This window comes from Bombyx mori, chromosome 27, assembly GCF_030269925.1.
Source record: "Bombyx mori chromosome 27, ASM3026992v2".
In the NCBI taxonomy this organism is placed as follows: domain Eukaryota; kingdom Metazoa; phylum Arthropoda; class Insecta; order Lepidoptera; family Bombycidae; genus Bombyx; species Bombyx mori.
In genome coordinates this window covers 7,585,412-7,603,135 of record NC_085133.1, presented here as the reverse complement: position 1 = coordinate 7,603,135, position 17,724 = coordinate 7,585,412, and the positions used below count along the sequence as shown (strand labels likewise).

General features: G+C 38.6%; 1 protein-coding gene and 1 long non-coding RNA gene across 2 annotated transcripts in view; one reads left to right on the top strand and one right to left on the bottom strand.

Moving 5' to 3' along the window:
- The window catches only part of LOC134201545 (uncharacterized), a 358,050-nt gene that overhangs the window by 6,260 nt on the left and 334,066 nt on the right, over window positions 1-17,724 (top strand). The gene's annotated exons all lie outside the window — the stretch shown is intronic.
- Window positions 675-17,608, bottom strand: LOC101743817 (facilitated trehalose transporter Tret1). Its single transcript, XM_004923443.4, has 3 exons — window positions 17,056-17,608; window positions 6,925-7,060; window positions 675-2,862 (listed from the first exon to the last, which is right to left on the bottom strand). The coding sequence occupies exons 1-3, from the start codon at window positions 17,098-17,100 to the stop codon at window positions 1,532-1,534; spliced, it is 1,512 nt and encodes a 503-aa protein (XP_004923500.1). The 5' UTR covers window positions 17,101-17,608; the 3' UTR covers window positions 675-1,531.

Here is a 17,724-nt window from a genome sequence, read left to right as displayed (position 1 = left end):
GATATCTCACTCCGCCGTGCTAGAGAGCTTGTCAAATATGGGTACTGGAGATTTGTTGATTTATTTTAATCATTAAACTACATATCGACGGAAGAAAGCGGAATTGTCGTAACTTGAAAAACCCAACTTTACACAAGATCTTTATCTATACATATAAATAAAATTGGAGTGTCTGTTTGTAATATTGAAATAGCCTCTTTTTACTACATGCATATGAATATATATACGGTACATACACCAAAATGTTTTTTTTTACAATTTTTGTCTGTCTGACTGTCTGTTTGTTCTGGCTAATCTGTGGCACTGCTGGACCGATTTTGACGGGACTTTCACTGATAGGTAGCTGATGATATAAGGAGTAGCTTAGGCTACTTTATTTAGACTAGCTTCGTCCCGCAGCTTTACCCGCGGTACGACAATAATCGCTGGTAACATCGCGGGACTCAGCTATCAATAACAAAACTTAATGTTTCCGAAGCGAAGTGAGGGCGGGTCGCTGGTATATAATAAATTATGGTACAAAGTGATTTAGCGCAAAATGCAAGTTACGAAATTTCCGCTTTCTTCCATCGATATATTCACACTGGGCGGTTCGTGATTTTCCTTTATTTGATCATTGCCGAAGTACACTAGAGTTTTAGTTTCTCAGCGTATTCCTGTGCTCATTTCATGAGTTTCGTATATTTCATGAAACCAATGCCTAACTGTTATTGTTAGTGCAGTAAAGGTAACCAGTATCTCCAGCACAGTGCGTTTTGAGCGTTATTCCTTGCAACGGACGTCTTAAATTTCAAATCAATTCCTCCTCAGAATATTTCTGGAACTATACATGTTTTAATTCAAACGAAATGAAGCTTTATCACAATTATTTAAAGGAGAAAATGCTGTGACGGTGTATCTATCAATGTCTGCTCTGTTTATTAATACAATAAAATTAAATAAAAATACGGTTAGATATTTAAATGATGGATTAATGTCCGGTAGCGTTTGATATCGTATGTCCCGAGATGACCTACGGCGCGGAAACCTGGACACTGACGGCGGGGCTGGCCAATAAGTTAGGAGTCGCACAGCGGGCGATTGAGAAAGCTATGCTTGGTATTTGTCTAAGGGACAAAATCCGGAACGAAGAAATTCGACGGAGAACCAAAGTCGACGACGTAGCTCTTAGTTATAGCTAAGTAAGTTAGAGCTAAGCAGGCTAAAGTGGCAATGGTCTTGTCACATCTGTCGAGCCAGCTGTGCCAAGTGGGGGAGGAAAGCTCTCGAATGGAGGCCACGGATGGGTACCAGGAGCGTGGGGCGTCAGGTGAACCGACGACTTAGTGCGCACGGCGGGAAGTCGTTGGATGCGGAAGGCGGAGGACCGCATTCTATGGAAGGCATTGGGGAAGGCCTATGTCCAGTAGTGGGCAGATAAAGGCTGATGATCATGCTGATGATGAGCGTTTGAAGTGTCACCGTGTTTTCGAATCAAAAAGCTATTACAATATCGTTCATAAATGTATCACTAAATGCAAAATAACTTAACTTATACGACCGGCGTACTGCATCTTCTGTCTGTGTTATAGGCCTTCCAGGATGCCAATGATTGGGCCGATTTCAACTCTTCCATCGTCATTGGTCTCCCTCTAAACTCATCTTCAATATCTTGAAGAGTCCTATCTTTCGTTTCAGGTAGGAACCACCAAGCAATCAACAAACAATATAATATAACAACGCAATACAAACAGCACGTGCCGTGTACGCCGATGTTGTTCAACAGATATGGTATAGTTTTGACGTTTAAAAAAAGGTTTGCCGAATAAAACAATACGCTTAAGCCGCCGGCTAAACTCCTGTATTCCAATGGAAATATCTCACCGGCTATAATGAAACAAAGGGATATAGTTCCCGTTGCGACCGCGAACATCAATAAATGTATCAGCAGAATTCCTATAATTGGATAATCGGTGTTAAGCAAACGGTTCTCTTTGGCATAAGTATACGCTGCTAATCCCAATAAAGCCAAAACATTAATTCCAACCGTGGTAAACAGCATTGTCCGTCTTTTTGCTTTCTTAATTATGTAAATAGCAAATATATTAGCGATTATCCTGTGGCCGTCCAAAGCCATAATCATTAAGGGAATATTACAATCCGGTCCAACGACTCTGTTGAATATTACTATTGAATACGTTACAAGAATGTTTACACCACTCCACTGCCCTATCATGTATATGTGTATCATTATGAAGATTGGTTTGAAGAACTCCTTCTTTGTAATCGTTGTCTTAAAATAGACTACATTACTTTTGATTTTCTTCAAGAGAGTCCGTCTCACATTTGCTTCCGCTTTCGATTCTCTCACTATAATGCTGGCTTCGATTAAATTTTTTAACTCTTGTTCCTCCTTAGTTCCGCGGAGCCATCTGAAGACTTTCTTACACTCATCGTACTTTCCTTGGTCGGCTAACCAACTAGGCGACTCCGGAGAAAATATCACAATGACCAAATCTATTAAAGCTACAGAACCACACACTATTGCAGATGTTTTCCAGTCCAGATACGAGCCCATGGCGTGAACGCAAAGCACTCCAAAGGCTATAGAAATGGATATTGTCATTAAAAACACTCCACGGTTTCTTGGACTTGCGTATTCACCGATCAAAGTGGAACCCAGTGATGTGGCCATGCCCATGCACAGACCTTGCAAGAATCTGGCTATGAATAGAGCTGTGATGCTGTTTGCCAACACTATGCCGATCCAGCCAATTATAAGGGGCACGATGCTGATCAGATTTGCTGTTTTCCTTCCGTATCTCGCCATAACCGAGGGAACGATGAAGTTTCCCACGACCAACGAGAATCCTGGAATGGCCGCTGTAAACAAAATGTCAAAAATTTTAATCAACATCTAATTTTACTGGTGGTAGGACCTCTTGTGAGACCGCGCGGGTAAGTACCACCACCCTGCCTATTTCTGCCGTGAAGCAGTAATGCGTTTCGGTTTGAAGGGTGGGGCAGCCGCTGTAACTATACTTGAGACCTTAGAACTGATATCTCAAGGTGGGTGGCGCATTTACGTCGTAGATGTCTATGGGTTCCAGTAACCACTTAACACCAGGTTGGCTGTCAGCCCGTCCCCATCTAAGGAATAAAAAAAAATAAAAATAATAATAATAAATAATTCGCTAATTGTTTTTTTTTTAGTTTTCGTCTACAAGTTACATAAGAATTTTAATGATAACCGTTTTCATATTTATAATTTAATTGTGTGTGTTTACGAGAATTGCAGATTTTGGTAATATTGCAGAATAAATTCGGATTCACCTTTACACGTTACACAAGAATCATTTATCAATAACATTAAGCAAATGTTTGACACTAACCAAAAGAAACTGGTTCGGTTCAGAGTATGAAAACATTTAAATCATAGAAGCCAACTTTATTATTTATTCTAAGTTTCAACGAGTAGCGAAACTAAGTTTGATTATTATTATTTATTTAAAATCTTATTAATAACATAAATTTTTTTAAAAAAGATATTAAATAATACAAATTTTTAAAAAACACTATATAAAAATAGATTGCCGCTGATGACGGTTTCTACAACTCAAGCCACTGGTGGTTAGGACTCCAGAGTTAGAAACCTCCTCACAATGCATGCAGTATCGAGGATAACTGCTTTCTGTATTAGGCCCCTAACCCAGCTGGATAACGAAAGTTCCTTTTTTTTTATTGCTTAGATGGTTGGACGAGCTCACAGCCCACCTGGTGTTAAGTGGTTACTGGAGCCCATAGACATCTACAACGTAAATGCGCCACCCACCTTGAGATATAAGTTGTAGGTCTCAGTACTTGTACTTGAGTACGTATTTCATTAGAAAAATTGGTACCCGCCTGCGGGATTCGAACACCGGTGCATCACTTCAACACGAATGCTCCGGACGTCTTATCTTTTAGGCCACGACGACTTCCTTAAGATGTTGATCGAAACTTTTCGCTATCAAACCGACACAACTATTATTACTAGTGGTCCCGCAGTAGTCGAAATTCGACTATAATTAATTGAAATTATAAGTTTGAACATTATTAAGGTTATATTGTCAAAGACTACTTCTGTAATCACAAATTTCGCCAAGACTACACTTTAGACACATAATATTAAAGATAAACAATATTAACCTATTTTCAATTTGACCACAGACTATAAGCATTAACTAAAGTTTGACAATAAACAAAGACATACATAATATGTGTGTGTGTCAAATACATGGCAGTGTGTGTAATGTATTCTTTATTGATTTAATGTATCTTTTATGCATTACTTTTAATATTAGCATTGTGACCTCCTTCTCTATATTCTCTATAAGTGTGGCACATACTCCTCCGTCCGCGCAATTTTCGTAAAAAGGGGTAAAAAGTTTTTGCTTCACGTATTAATATATTATTATTATTATTATTCGCGGGTTCGAATCCCGCCAAGGGAAGATATTTGTATAATAAATATAAATGTATTTTCCAGGGTTATGGATGTATATTAAATATATGTATGTGTATAATAAAAATCTTACATTTATTTCCGTTATCTGGTACCTGTAACACAAGTTCTTTACGAACTTATCACGGGACCAGTTTACGTGGTGTGATTGTTAGTAAATATTTATTTATTATTTATTATTATCAGTGCTTTTTCCCATGAATTCAAGCATAAATACGCAAGAATGCGTTGTAAGTTCTCAATAAATGACGCAATAATCGTCTCATATTAACGATTTGCGTCAATTTCTAGATAACAACGCTAAGCCGTTTTAAATGCAATAATTTACTGTAGCTAGTTATCAACGAGAGGAACTTTGATCTTGACATCGAAGAAAATAATCTAAATTAAAAATTCATGATTTTTAATTGAAGCAATTTTTCTCTTCGCTCTGACTCAAATCAAATCAAATCAAACTTTATTAGCTAAAACACGGTTTGCAAAGTTGTTGATAGTTATTTTATAGAACAGCGTGTTTCTACCAGGTCGGCGTGCAAATATTATTCAAAATTATTTACATTATTAATTAATTAAAATAACAAACAACAAATAAATTAATTGAATAAGAATTAGTTATTTCAGTGATAAAACGAAAACAAAGAACAGAAAGAAGCGAACATAATGATTTATCATTTAAAAAATCGTTAACTGTATAATAGCATCTTAAGGTTAATAATTTTTTCAAATTCTTTTTAAATAAAAATAATTTGTCTTTTTTCATAGCATCAGGTAGCTTATTATATATTTTCGGTGCAATACACAGTATACTTTTTTGCATACAAAACTCATAAATAAAACGTAAAATTTACTTAAAATCCAATGATTAATTGCGACTTTGTTCGTGTTTATTTAAATGGTATGCCAATCGTTAATGTTGAATCGTCTAATAATGTTAATGTTGACTCGTGTATTTTGTAAATAATTTATTATTGATAGCTGTTCTTTGTTTGTTAGAATTAAAACAAAATTCAAAAAATTATGAATACTAGTGGTCCTCCGGTAGTCGATACTCGACTATAATTAATTGAAAGTATAAGTTTGTACAATATCATGATTCTATTGTCTAAGACTTCTATAATCACAGATTTCGCCAAAACTGCACTTTAGATAAATATAAAGACAAACAATGTTTCATCTATTCTCAATTTGATCACAGACTATAAGCAATAAGAAAAGTTTGACAAGTGTGTAATGTTTTTTTCATTGATTAAATGTACTTTTTATGCATAATTTAATAAAATATTAACATTCAGCACACTTTCTCTATATTCTCTATAAGTGTGGGGAATTTCATACTACTCCGTCCGCGCAATTTTCGTAAAAAGAGATAGGTACAAAGTTTTTGCTTCGCGTATTAATATATAGATGCATATAAGGCTTGCTGATGACGTTTGGCTGTCTTTACACCTGTAGGTACTATCACTATTGCATATTCCGCGTCATTATTATTGGTGCAGGGAAAATACCCCTACCTAATCTTTGGTAACCTAAGGGACTATTCCAACTTCACGCGGACCGGTAGGTGAGCTCAGGGGCTCAACCCATTCCCGATTCTGCGGACAGAATACAAAGCAGTCGACGTCGCCCAAAACACGTCATTTCGGATCCTCCCGATCCACTAACGGTGCTTTTAGGTAACTCAAGCACCGGGCATCGTTCTCGTCAAACCCGTCGCTTGCGACGAAGGGCTCGTCGAGTAAATTAACCCTCAGACACAGCCCAGTGTCTCGCCAGATCTTGCTAGGGTTCGTGTTAGCAACGTCATCAGGTTTGAGCCCCGTGAGCTCGCCTACTAGTTAAGGTTACGCTGAAATAGCCTCTCAAGGCTCTCGGCTTAGGTAGGAAACAAAACAAAAGGCTCAACCTGAGAGATTTGCTAACACAGTACTTCGCAGAATCTACCACCGAATCGGAATCGCGACCCTAGTGAAGCAGAATAACCTGAAAGAATTGCTAACACTATCCCTAGAAAAAGAAATGCTTCGCTGAAACTACCACCGGATCGGAATCGCGACCCCAGCGAAATAGAAGATCCGGCGAGAAACTCAGTGGGGTGTATCTTTTTTTTTTATTGCTTAGATGGGTGGACGAGCTCACAGCCCACCTGTGGTTAAGTGGTTACTGGAGCCCATAGACATCTACAACGTAAATGCGTCACCCACCTTGAGATATGAGTTCTAAGGTCTCAGTATAGTTACAGTTACAGTTGCAGTTGTATAGTTACTCAGTATAGTATATCTATGGCCTTGTTCGCACGTCGAACTCTTAACCCATGACTGGTGCTTGAAGAGCATAACAGCACCGACAGTGTAACTTGACACTGACAGCAATACCATTTCAACAAGCCATAAAAGAAAAAGAAGAGTACTGATGGACGTAATATATGTATGTTATATATTTACCTATCCAAGATCCTGAAGCATCGTCCACAGGTATGGGAGAGTCTGGTGCCCCCAGCTGTTCCAAGAGGCCTGTGGTAAAACCCATCACGAGGCCCGCGGCCGCCATGTTTATCGACACACCGCATGTCACGAAACTCTGGAATTTTACACACACTTTTCTATGATATGTGTTATAATTTTATTAAGTACTAGCTGACCCGGCAGACTTCGTTGTACCTCAATCGATAAATAAAAGACCTAAACTTTTGTACAAAATAAACTTAAAACAAACAAAAGGAATCCGTTCGGCGGGGGACACAACAAAGGAAAAACAAAATTGTTATTTTTATTTCATTCCGACCGTTTTCATATTTATCTACCCTTTGAAACCTTCTCTGGACTTCCACAAATAATTCAAGACCAAAATTAGCCAAATCGGTCCAGCCGTTCTCGAGTTTTAGCGAGAATAACGAACAGCAATTCATTTTTATACACATATATAGATTAATTTGTTGGTTAAGTGTATTTATTAATATATTCCTTTTAATACTGTATAAACTATTATATGTATGTATATATTTTTTTGTGTATGTATTTGTAATTTATTACAAATTTCATTGCACCTACCACTGTTTACCCTGCACTACCTTTGGTTGACTGGTAGAGAATGCCTTAGGCATTAAGACCGCCAATGTAAATTTTACATGAAGTGTAATAAATAAATAAATAAATATAGGTCGTCACCAGTTCCTATAGACATTACGACGTGAACAGCGACGTTGAAACCACTGAAAGGTCGAAGACTTCGTTATACAAATACACGAAGCCTTATAACCAAACCAGAATTATGGGTTTGCAAAACTAAGTAGTATATATGAGTATTTCCAACATCTGCAGACCATAATGTTTCGCCCTACGTATTTCTGCCGTGAAGCAGTACTGCGTTTCGGTTTGAAGAGTGGGGCAGCCGCTGTAACTATACTGAGATCTTAGAACTTATATCTCAAGGTGGGTGGCGCATTTACGTTGTAGATGTCCATGGGCTCCAGTAACCACTTAACCAGGTGGGCTCTGAGCTCGTCCACCCATCTAAGCAATAAAAAAAAGCATATCCCGCGAGCCCCCTAGACCCAATGATTGAAAAAAAAAGATAATAGTACTTATTAGCCTCTACAACACAACAGTAATTACACAAATATATTATTCTTATATATTCTTCGTTGAAACTAAATGTTCCGCTCATTATTTCAAAACCGTTTATAATACTTTTTCAAGCGTGGCTGTATCACAATTTTTTTGTTGTTGTTCAATTCAATGTATCTGTAGTGTGATTTTGAAGTTGATCCAATTGGCGCGAGATCAATACGACAATGACACAACGAGATTATTTACACAATTTTAAATACTAGAGGTACCGCAGTAGTCGAAATTCGACTATAATTAATTGGAATTGTAAGTTTGTACACTATTATGATTGTATTTTATACTTCTATAATCACAAATTTTGCCAAGACTACACTATAAAAAATATTAACAAAGACAAACAATATTTAATCTATTCTCAATTTGACAACAGACGTCAAGAACAAAAGTTTGACAATAAATAGTATGCATGCGTGTGTGCGTCAAATACATGGTATGTAGTGTGTGTAATGTTTTCTTTATTGATTTAATGTATCATTTATGCATTATTTAAAAAAAATATTAGCATTGTGCACTTCTTCTCTATATTCTCTATAAGTGTGGAAAATTTCATACTCCTCCGTCCGCGCAATTTTCGTAAAAAGGGATACAAAGTTTTTGCTTCACGTATTAATATATAGATTCCTGATAAAATTTGTCTTAAAGTCTCCCTGAAGATAATTATATAGTTTTATGGACCGTGTCGTCCGGAGTCTGTGTGTTAACGGTCTTGTTCCAACTATACAAAACTGAGTTAACTTTTACGCTATGGAGAACGTTTTTTACTTGTTGTAGGACGTCATAAGAGCGCGCATGGGTAGGTACAACCGCCCTGCCTTTTTCTGCTGTGAAGCAATAATGCATGTCGGCTTGAGGCAGCCGTTGTACTGTAAAACTGAGCCTCATGCCTCAAAACGGGTGGCATCATTTATCTTGTCGATGTCTATGGGCTCCAGGTAACCACTTCACACCACGTGAGCAGCGCCGCCGTCCGCCGACATACGCAATAAAAACAATCGTAGGGGGTATTGCGAAGTCGAAAAGGATAGGTTTTTCCTATTTCTGCCACCAAAGAGTCTTTCTTTCCGTTATGAAGGGTGGAGAGCAGCCATTGTACTGTTATATTTATGACTAGCTGTACCCGTCAGCTTCGCTGGGCATTTAAAATTAACATTATTATTTCTCACCCCTACAAAGATTCTGATCATTAACGCCCTCCCAACTGGTGTAGGGAGTCCAACACTCATATAAATATTAGCCTATCCATTAAGTACGTGTATTTTCTACATGGATACCAAGTTTCAAGTCAATCGGCCGAGCGGAGCACACGACCGACCAACACTTATCGTGGGGCAGTCGGCTGGAGCGGTCGTTTTTTTTTATTTATTGCTTATATGGGTGAACGAGCTCACAGCCCGCCTGGTGTTAAATGGTTACTGGAGCCCATAGATCTGTAACGTAAATGTGCCACCCACCTTGAGATATAAGTTCTAAGGTCTCAGTATAGGTCGATATTGAACCATCGCGTGTTCCTATATACGTACCTACCTAAAAGTTGTATAGCGTGTCTTGTGGAATCATTAAACCTTATAATGTAACCGAGTAAACTACTACTGTTTTTAGTTTCTCTGACATTACCCAACGACGCCCACTAAAAGAAGATTAAGCATTATGAACCCAGCCTTGCCGATGTTATATATTATATCGTAACAATCTGTAATAGATTCCTCAACTTCTGCGTACCAGATCCAAGATACCGCGGTAGGCCCAAGAAACGCTTTTTGGACGTGGTAAAGGCGGATATGGGGGGGAATAATCACACCCAGAAGGATGCCGAAGATCGGGCAAAGTAGAGGAGTTTAAGTAGAAAAGCGGACTCTGGTACTTGACCGGCAAAACTCTAGAAAGAAGAAGAAGAATCTGTCTTCCGCCTCATTTTCAAATGTCGCCAGAGCTATTTATATTGTAATATTTATGGGCTTAGGTAACCACCTAACGTCATCACACATCATGTTGTAGTTAAAAAAACTTAGTTCACTACTTATTATTTGCTAGAACAGACTGGTTTACGGATCATCCAATCGAAAGCGCAGAGTGAGAACGTTTACTGCTAGTACTGTAATATAAACAGTTTTTTTTATTGCTTAGATGGGTGGACGAGCTCACAGCCTACCTGGTGCTAAGTGGTTACTGAAGCTCATAGACATCTACAACGTAAATGCGCCACCCACCTTGAGATATAAGTTCTAAGGTCTCAGTATATCTAGAACGGCTGCCCCCCACCCTTCAAACCGAAACGCATTACTGCTTCACAGCAGAAATAGGCAGGGTGGTGGTATCTACCCGTGCGGACTCACAAGAGGTCCTGCCACCAGTAATTACGCCAATTATAATATTGCGGGTTTGATTTTTATTACACGATGTTATTCCTTTGCCGTGAAAATCAATCGTGAACATTTGTTGAGTACGTATTTCATTAGAAAAATTGGTATCCGCCTGCGGAATTCGAACACCGTTTCATCGCTAGATACGAATGTACCGGACGTCTTATCCTTTAGGCCACGACGACTTCAAACTTCAGCTAGATGAATTTAGCTGCATTATATTATTAGCTAAACTTTAATATATTCTTAGCTTACCTGTATCACCAGCTATAGGTACTCGTATCAAATTATCCCAATTAAATAAACGTATTATTTCACTAGTTCGTAAAAATAGTATAATATAATGAATCTCTACATCTCTGTATCGTAAGGTTTTGTCAGTGATCTAAAATTAGCGCAGTTTTGTTGGAAAAAGCATTTTATTAAAAAAATTAATAATATATGCTAACTACTTAGTTATTGTTATTTCAAGTAAGCAGAGACTGACTGTCTATCTTAATAATTACGTGACCTCTTTGACTGATATATTTTTAAATTACGACAGCGTTTTTAAATTTTATTTTTCGTAGTTTGTTATTTTATTTGACACTAGCGACCCGCCCTCGCTTCGCTTCGGAAACATTAAAACACACATGAAACAAAAAAAATAAAAATAAAAAAGAAAATTATAAAAAAAAAGTAGCCTATGTTCATCAGGGACAATGTCGGCTTCTAATGGAAAAAGAATTTTTCAAATGGGTCAGTAGTTTCGGAGCCTATTCGAAACAAACAAACAAACAAATCTTTCCTCTTTATAATATTAGTATAGAAGTATAGATAGTAGGTAGATTTCGCAATAACTTATAAAGCAGCAAATGAAAATTATGCCGTTTTGTATCTATCGTAATTAATTATTATTAGCAAATCAAAACTAATTCTGCAGCTCTGATCAAATATAATTGTGATTTATTATACTATTCAAATACTTTTTCCAATCACTAGTAATACCTCAATTCACTTTGCTGACTAAACTCAATCAGAAACAGCGAAATCACTTGAATTAGTTGCCCGTTTTGTTAAAAGCCAATTGTTTGATGATAAGCGGTGGTGACCTGGAGCTTGACTCAGTCAGTAAGTATCTACAGTCGGCATCATTGCGCCGCTTTGAGAAGGCGGCACGACATGAGAAACCTCTTGTCGTGGCCGCTGGAAATTACATGCCCGATTCTGTAGACCGAATGGTAAACAGTCGACGTCGCCCAAAACACGTCATTACGGATTCTCCCGATCCATTAACGGTGCTTTTAGGTACCACAAGCACCGGTCACCGTCCTCGTCAAACCAGTCGCTTGCGACGAAGGGCTTGGCGAGCGAATTAACCCACAGACACAGCCCACTGAGTTTCTCGCCGGATCTTCTCAGTGAGTCGCGTTTCCGATTCGGTGGTAGATTCTGCGAAGCACTGCTCTCGCTAGGGCTAGTGTTAGCAACACTCCGGTTTGAGCGTTAGGGCGAAGCCTCTCTAGCCTCTCAAGGCTATCAGCATAGGTAGAAAAAAAAATTGTCATCAACCGTTGCCCGCTTAGGATTTTTGTCCACGCTTATATACGAGAGGACTGGCGATAAATAAATAAATAATAATAATAATCATAATAATTGAGAACAAGTCACGCACTGTCATCAGGCCCGAAATTAGGATTCCCTGTGCTATGCGTACCAAATACTGACCTACTTACTTATTTACGTTTAAATATATACATATATCGATAATGAACACCCAGACAAAGCGCAAATAAAACCTGCTCATCAAACATTAGTATGTTTGCCCGAGGTGAGAATCGAACCCAGGACCCTCGGCGCAAGAGTCGGGGGCGCTAACTATTGCACCCCCGAGTCAATTATTGACGCTCATGAAACATCTTTGAGAGCTTATTCCGGAGTCTGTGTGCTTAGTGCGACTTTTTTAACGTCCTCGATAGCGTAAAAGTTAACTCATATTTGTATGGAATGGGATCGTTTGCCTACGTTTGCCATTAGGGGCGCTGTTCCAACTATGCAAAATTGGGTTAACTTTCATGCTATCGAAAACATTAAAAAACTCGCACTAAGCACACTCTTTCTTCTTTCTCTACGGGGCAGAGTCCTGGACAATTAGGGCATCCGAGCGCAAGAAAATAAACGCATTTGAAATGTGGCGCTGGAGACGAATGCTCCGAATTCCGTGGACGACCAAGAGGTATATTCTCGATCAGTTTCGCATCCGAGTCAGGCTCTCAACAATCTGTTACCAGGGGATCCTCAGCTTCTTCGGTCACATTGCCCGCCGACAGTCAGATAACTTGGACAAAGTGATTGTGAAGGGCAAAGTAGAAGGAAAGAGACCCTGCAGCCGATCACCTAGCCGCTGGTGTAATCAAATAACCGCCCTAACTGGGCTGCCAGTCACATTCGAGAAGCCATTCGAGAAGCTGAAGACCCAACGAGGTGGAAACAGCTCATGAGACAGGCCACGGTCAAGTTTCAGGGATACGATCTTCAGCAATGAATAAAGCGACGAAGAAGAAAGAAGCACACTGAAGGTGTATGTTTAAAATATCTCCTGAAACGGACTCCAAGAGATAATAAACAAAGATTTTACTATAACAGTTTCCTGTTTTAGTCGTAACTAATCGTATAATTTGAACTAACTCGCAGCCGATACGTAGCTACAAACTCAATAATCGATTAACTAACTCTGTCACGGAGTCATCGTCTATAACGTTATCGGCAATTGAAAGGTCTTTGCTCTGGCCGTACAAATAATAAACGAATAGATAATTTAATTTTATAATGATACATTATTAAATATGAACGATTTATTTTATTTGAGGTTAGGAATAATCGTTCATAATTAAAGTTTGAAAGATCCGCTACGTGATGATATATATTATGTAGTAATCTCAAAATACCAATTTTGTTTTAAAACAACTACGCTCAATTAAAGATAAATTAACGTGGTCTAAAGAATAAGATGTAATGGTATAACGGCTGATATTCTAATCACAAAGACGGATACCAATTTGGTTTTTTCATGACAGACGTACTCACTGTCGAAAAATAACTTGATTGACGATGAATTCCAATGCGTTTGGGTCAAATAAATGCAGAATTTTATTGCCAATGCACTATTGATAGTGAATCGTAGCAGATAATCAATAAGTAGATGATACAAATTTTGAAGGGAATTCAAAGATCTGATTGCTAGGCGAAAAAGCTTTTAAATGTCAACATGGCCGCGTAAATTTTACGAAACATCACACAAAAAACATCACAAACATAATTAATGATTGAATGATCGTTTTAATTAACTGTTAACGCTTCAATTAAAAGAGCTTCTTAATCATTGCAATGGTATATTTTCTTATTTAAACCATGACGTACTCACGCACTCTGTCAGATGTAGAACCACGGACAATACACTTTCAGCTTAGCAAACAAGACTTCTTACATTACACAAACTTAGATCATTCATTATAATTGGATTGATTTACAGCATTGACATTCATAATAAATGCTTTTTAGTGGATCGAATGGATCCGTAAGGTGTCTAGGGCATCGACGGTGAAGGGACTTTTTTTATTTTTTTATTGCCTCTGTAAGCAGAGGAGCATACGGCCCACCTGATGGTGAGCAATTACCGTCGCTAATGGACGTCAGCAATGCCAGGGGCAGAGCCAAGCCGCTGCCTGCCGTTTAATACTCTCCACAAGCCTCGTTTGAAAAAGGATATTTATACCCCGCTTACTAATCATGGGATAAAGTCTGCCAAGGAGAAACGCAGCGCGTTCGCGGGCTGACTTTATGTCTAGGCGGAATGTCATGGATGTATAGATTGTCCGAAGAGGATTATTGGGGGGGATAAAATTACAAGGTTCAATCTGGGATGTGATTTGAACCGATGATGTCCTCCACAAGAGCATAGCTGTGCTTTTCGAGGGTTTTTTCTCGATCCGCCACTGCCAGTGTTCGATTGTTGTAGGTCCAGAGTTTCTTCGCGATTAGGAAGTTATTAGTACTAGACTAGTACTAGACAGCCTTGTCATCGGCGAAGAGGAAGAAGAGAGTCGGCAGCAACCGGTATGTGGTTAAAGTAGAGATTAAAGCTGGGCGAGTACGGAGCCTTGCGGGATTCCGACCATGAGAGGGCACGGGGAAAAGCACAGCTCCCTCGAGTAGATATCGAAACGAGTGGTAGGAAAAAAAGCTCCGAATCGTGAACACAAGACTATCCGTCACTACTACGAGTATACAACTATTATAATTTTGTGTAATATAAAAACTAAACCGTTGTGCCAAACTTTGTCGAAGAAGAGGCCTCCCGTGTACAACGATTTGCGTTGGTTAATCCCTATGAGAATATGCTGCGTAAGGCGTTGCACCTATTATACGCATGAGTGTTCCGAACGTAACCCGAATTGTTCATTTATAAGCCCTTGGTTGAGACAAAGTGTCTAGGATAATTGTAGAGCAGACGCTCGTGCAGTTTGCGTCGAGACATCAGGAGGCTAATCGGGCGTAACTAATGGGATGATTTTTTGTTTTATTTGGATTATGTATGCTGATAAAATCCGCTTAACACTCTAGGTTTGCGACGGGAGAGCTTAAGAGAGCCTTGCACTAGAAAAATGTAAATTTGATGGTCACGTATAAAATCACAAAACTGATGGCGTTGGTTTGCGGGACCGAATCCTATCGGTATGGTCGGAATGATGAATACATGAGGTCAAGGTCTCAGTGGTATTTTAAAATTCATTAAAACCAGGGTGGTAGGAACCGTCCATGGTGTTATTCCTTCATTGTGAACAATTCTTAAGTACGTATTTGCTTAGAAAAATTTGTTGAATCCCTTGATTTTTGCAATTATTATTAGATTCTGATTACAAATTGTTATGGTTTCTAAAATTATCTCTGTTTCATTTACAATCAGGCTCTTTGGAATAACCACATAACATAGATTTCCTTTCGTTGAGATTCGCAATTATATTTGTTCGATTCGGTCAGTGTCGACTGCGCTCGTTTACAATACGTGGTCTATCGATAACGCCGTAATAACCAAGTGATTTGAAACTACTCAATAGTCACTCAAGCAAGAGTGGTTCTTCTTTTTTTATTAGCTAACCTGATAAGACAAACTCAAGGATGATTAGACAAAATACCAATTATCAATTACTGGTGGTAGGACTTCTTGTGAGTCCGCGCGGGTGGGTACCGTGAAGCAGTAATGCGTTTCGGTTTGAAGGGTGGGGCAGCCGTTGTAACTATACTTGAGACCTTAGAACTTGTATCTCAAGATGGGTGGCGCATTTACGTTGTGGATGTCTATGGGCTCCAGTAACCACTTAGCACCAGGTGGGCTGTGAGCTCGTCCACCCATCTAAGCAATAAAAAAGAAATACCCTGTAACATCATGATTGAACTCTCAATTTTATTTATAAATCGACTGGCCTACCTTTCAGACTGGAATACTGATGTCTACATATACATGCCTCTAACATGCCCTACCGTAATAGGGGGATAGGCAGGATAAAGGCACTGTGAAGAAGACAGATAAGCATTACGTAGATGGGAGCTTAGGATTGTTTTTTTTTTCCTACCTGAGCTGATGGTCTAGAGAGACCATGTCAGCGAAACCGGGCTAGTAGGTGAGTTCATGGGGCTCAAACCTGACGATGTTGCTAACACGAACCCTAGCAAGAGCCGTGCTTCGCAGAATCTACCGTCAGATCGGAAACGCGACCCACTGAGAGGATCCGACGAGAAACTCAGTGGGCTGTGTCTGTGGGTTAATTTACTCGCCGAGCCCTTCGTCGTAAGCGACGGGATGGGGTCGTACGCCTCTGACAGTAAACATTAAGATCTTCTGACCTCAAATATGCCTATTAACCTGACGTGACTAGGAGAACCACATTGTTAGCGATATACGGGGATATTTCTTCGTGGCGTATTGTTGGATAGAAATGTATGTAGCATAAGTACATTGCTGCATGTAGGTACATATCACTTAACACAGATAACAAGCTGACGCATTTCAACAAAACTATTATTTTATTCTAAATTAATAAACCGAACTAAATAGCTATGAAGACATTGTTTGTTTTTTAGGGCAAAACATTTATATTTAATTGGCTAATGTTTTTGTGTTACATTCTAAGTACTATGCTAGTAAAATAATTGTTTTCGTTCGTAGGTTAATGTGATTTTATGTATTTTCATACAAAGCATCCACGCTATATTTAATCTCGGTGATTTGAAGCCACATTTACTAGAACACAGATATCGGGTCAAGGTGATTTTACTGTTAAATATACCCAAATAATTTTGTTCTTGTCGTCTGAATAATAAGGCGCCCTAGAAACAGTAAATGAATTCTTATTATTGCTAATGGAAATAAATTTGAATATTTTAGGTACGCTTAATATCCTTAATTTTTTTAAACAAAACGAATGTGACCATGAAAATGTATTGTATAAAATAATGAGACGCTTACTATAGTAAAATTTGGTTATACTAAAAATCACAAGAGACAAGTAATTTAAAACAGTTTAAATTCGCGAAAAATTATACGAACCTGTTTCACGAATGGCGTTATCCATTTCTCGCCAAGAACATCCATTGCAAAAGAGCTTCACAAAACCATTGATACGTACTATCAAATACTATTTGGGTAATTAAAAATTAAGCGACTGTTCCGATCGGGCACAACACAGCACACTCCCATTCAATTATCGCACGTCTGTATTTTATTAGCTGCAGACAGAACTAAGAGTTTGATTGGGGCGGGTTAAATTTAAATGTTTTTATATTTTTTTTGGCTCTGCAAATTTCACGCTGTTTCTTCGGTGTTCTAATCGCGATGCGTTCTCGTCGAGTCACGGATTGACACTAAAATTCGTATAGACACTTTCGTGAAACAACTCTATTATAACTGACGTAAGTGATCTGATTATTATTTGTTATTTTTTTGTCGACGTCAGGCAACTGTTCAAATCACAGTTCGCATTAAATAGTTTTTACTATGCTAACACTACGAATGTGAGGTACTTTCAAGAATACGTCATAGCGCTGAGCAAAAACTGCACAAAGGAATCGGTTTCCACGATAACACAGCCGCGCTTAAAAACGCAAACGACTTTGTGTTTTCTTTTAACTAAGTCATGGTTGAAACTAAATTTATTCATTAGCTAAAACAGGCAAACAAGCCGTCCTATTTCTATCACAAAGCCGTAATGTAGTCGTC

What these genes read in the sequence shown, in the direction of transcription:
- LOC101743817 (XM_004923443.4), bottom strand. Translation starts at nt 17,100, where the DNA reads ATGGATGTTCTTGGCGAGAAATGGATAACGCCATTCGTGAAACAG. An exon ending in TAACGCCATTCGTGAAACAG is followed by an intron (nt 7,061 to 17,055) that starts GTTCGTATAATT and finishes GTAAAATTCCAG; the next exon opens with AGTTTCGTGACATGCGGTGT. An exon ending in TGCTTCAGGATCTTGGATAG is followed by an intron (nt 2,863 to 6,924) that starts GTAAATATATAA and finishes TTTTGTTTACAG; the next exon opens with CGGCCATTCCAGGATTCTCG.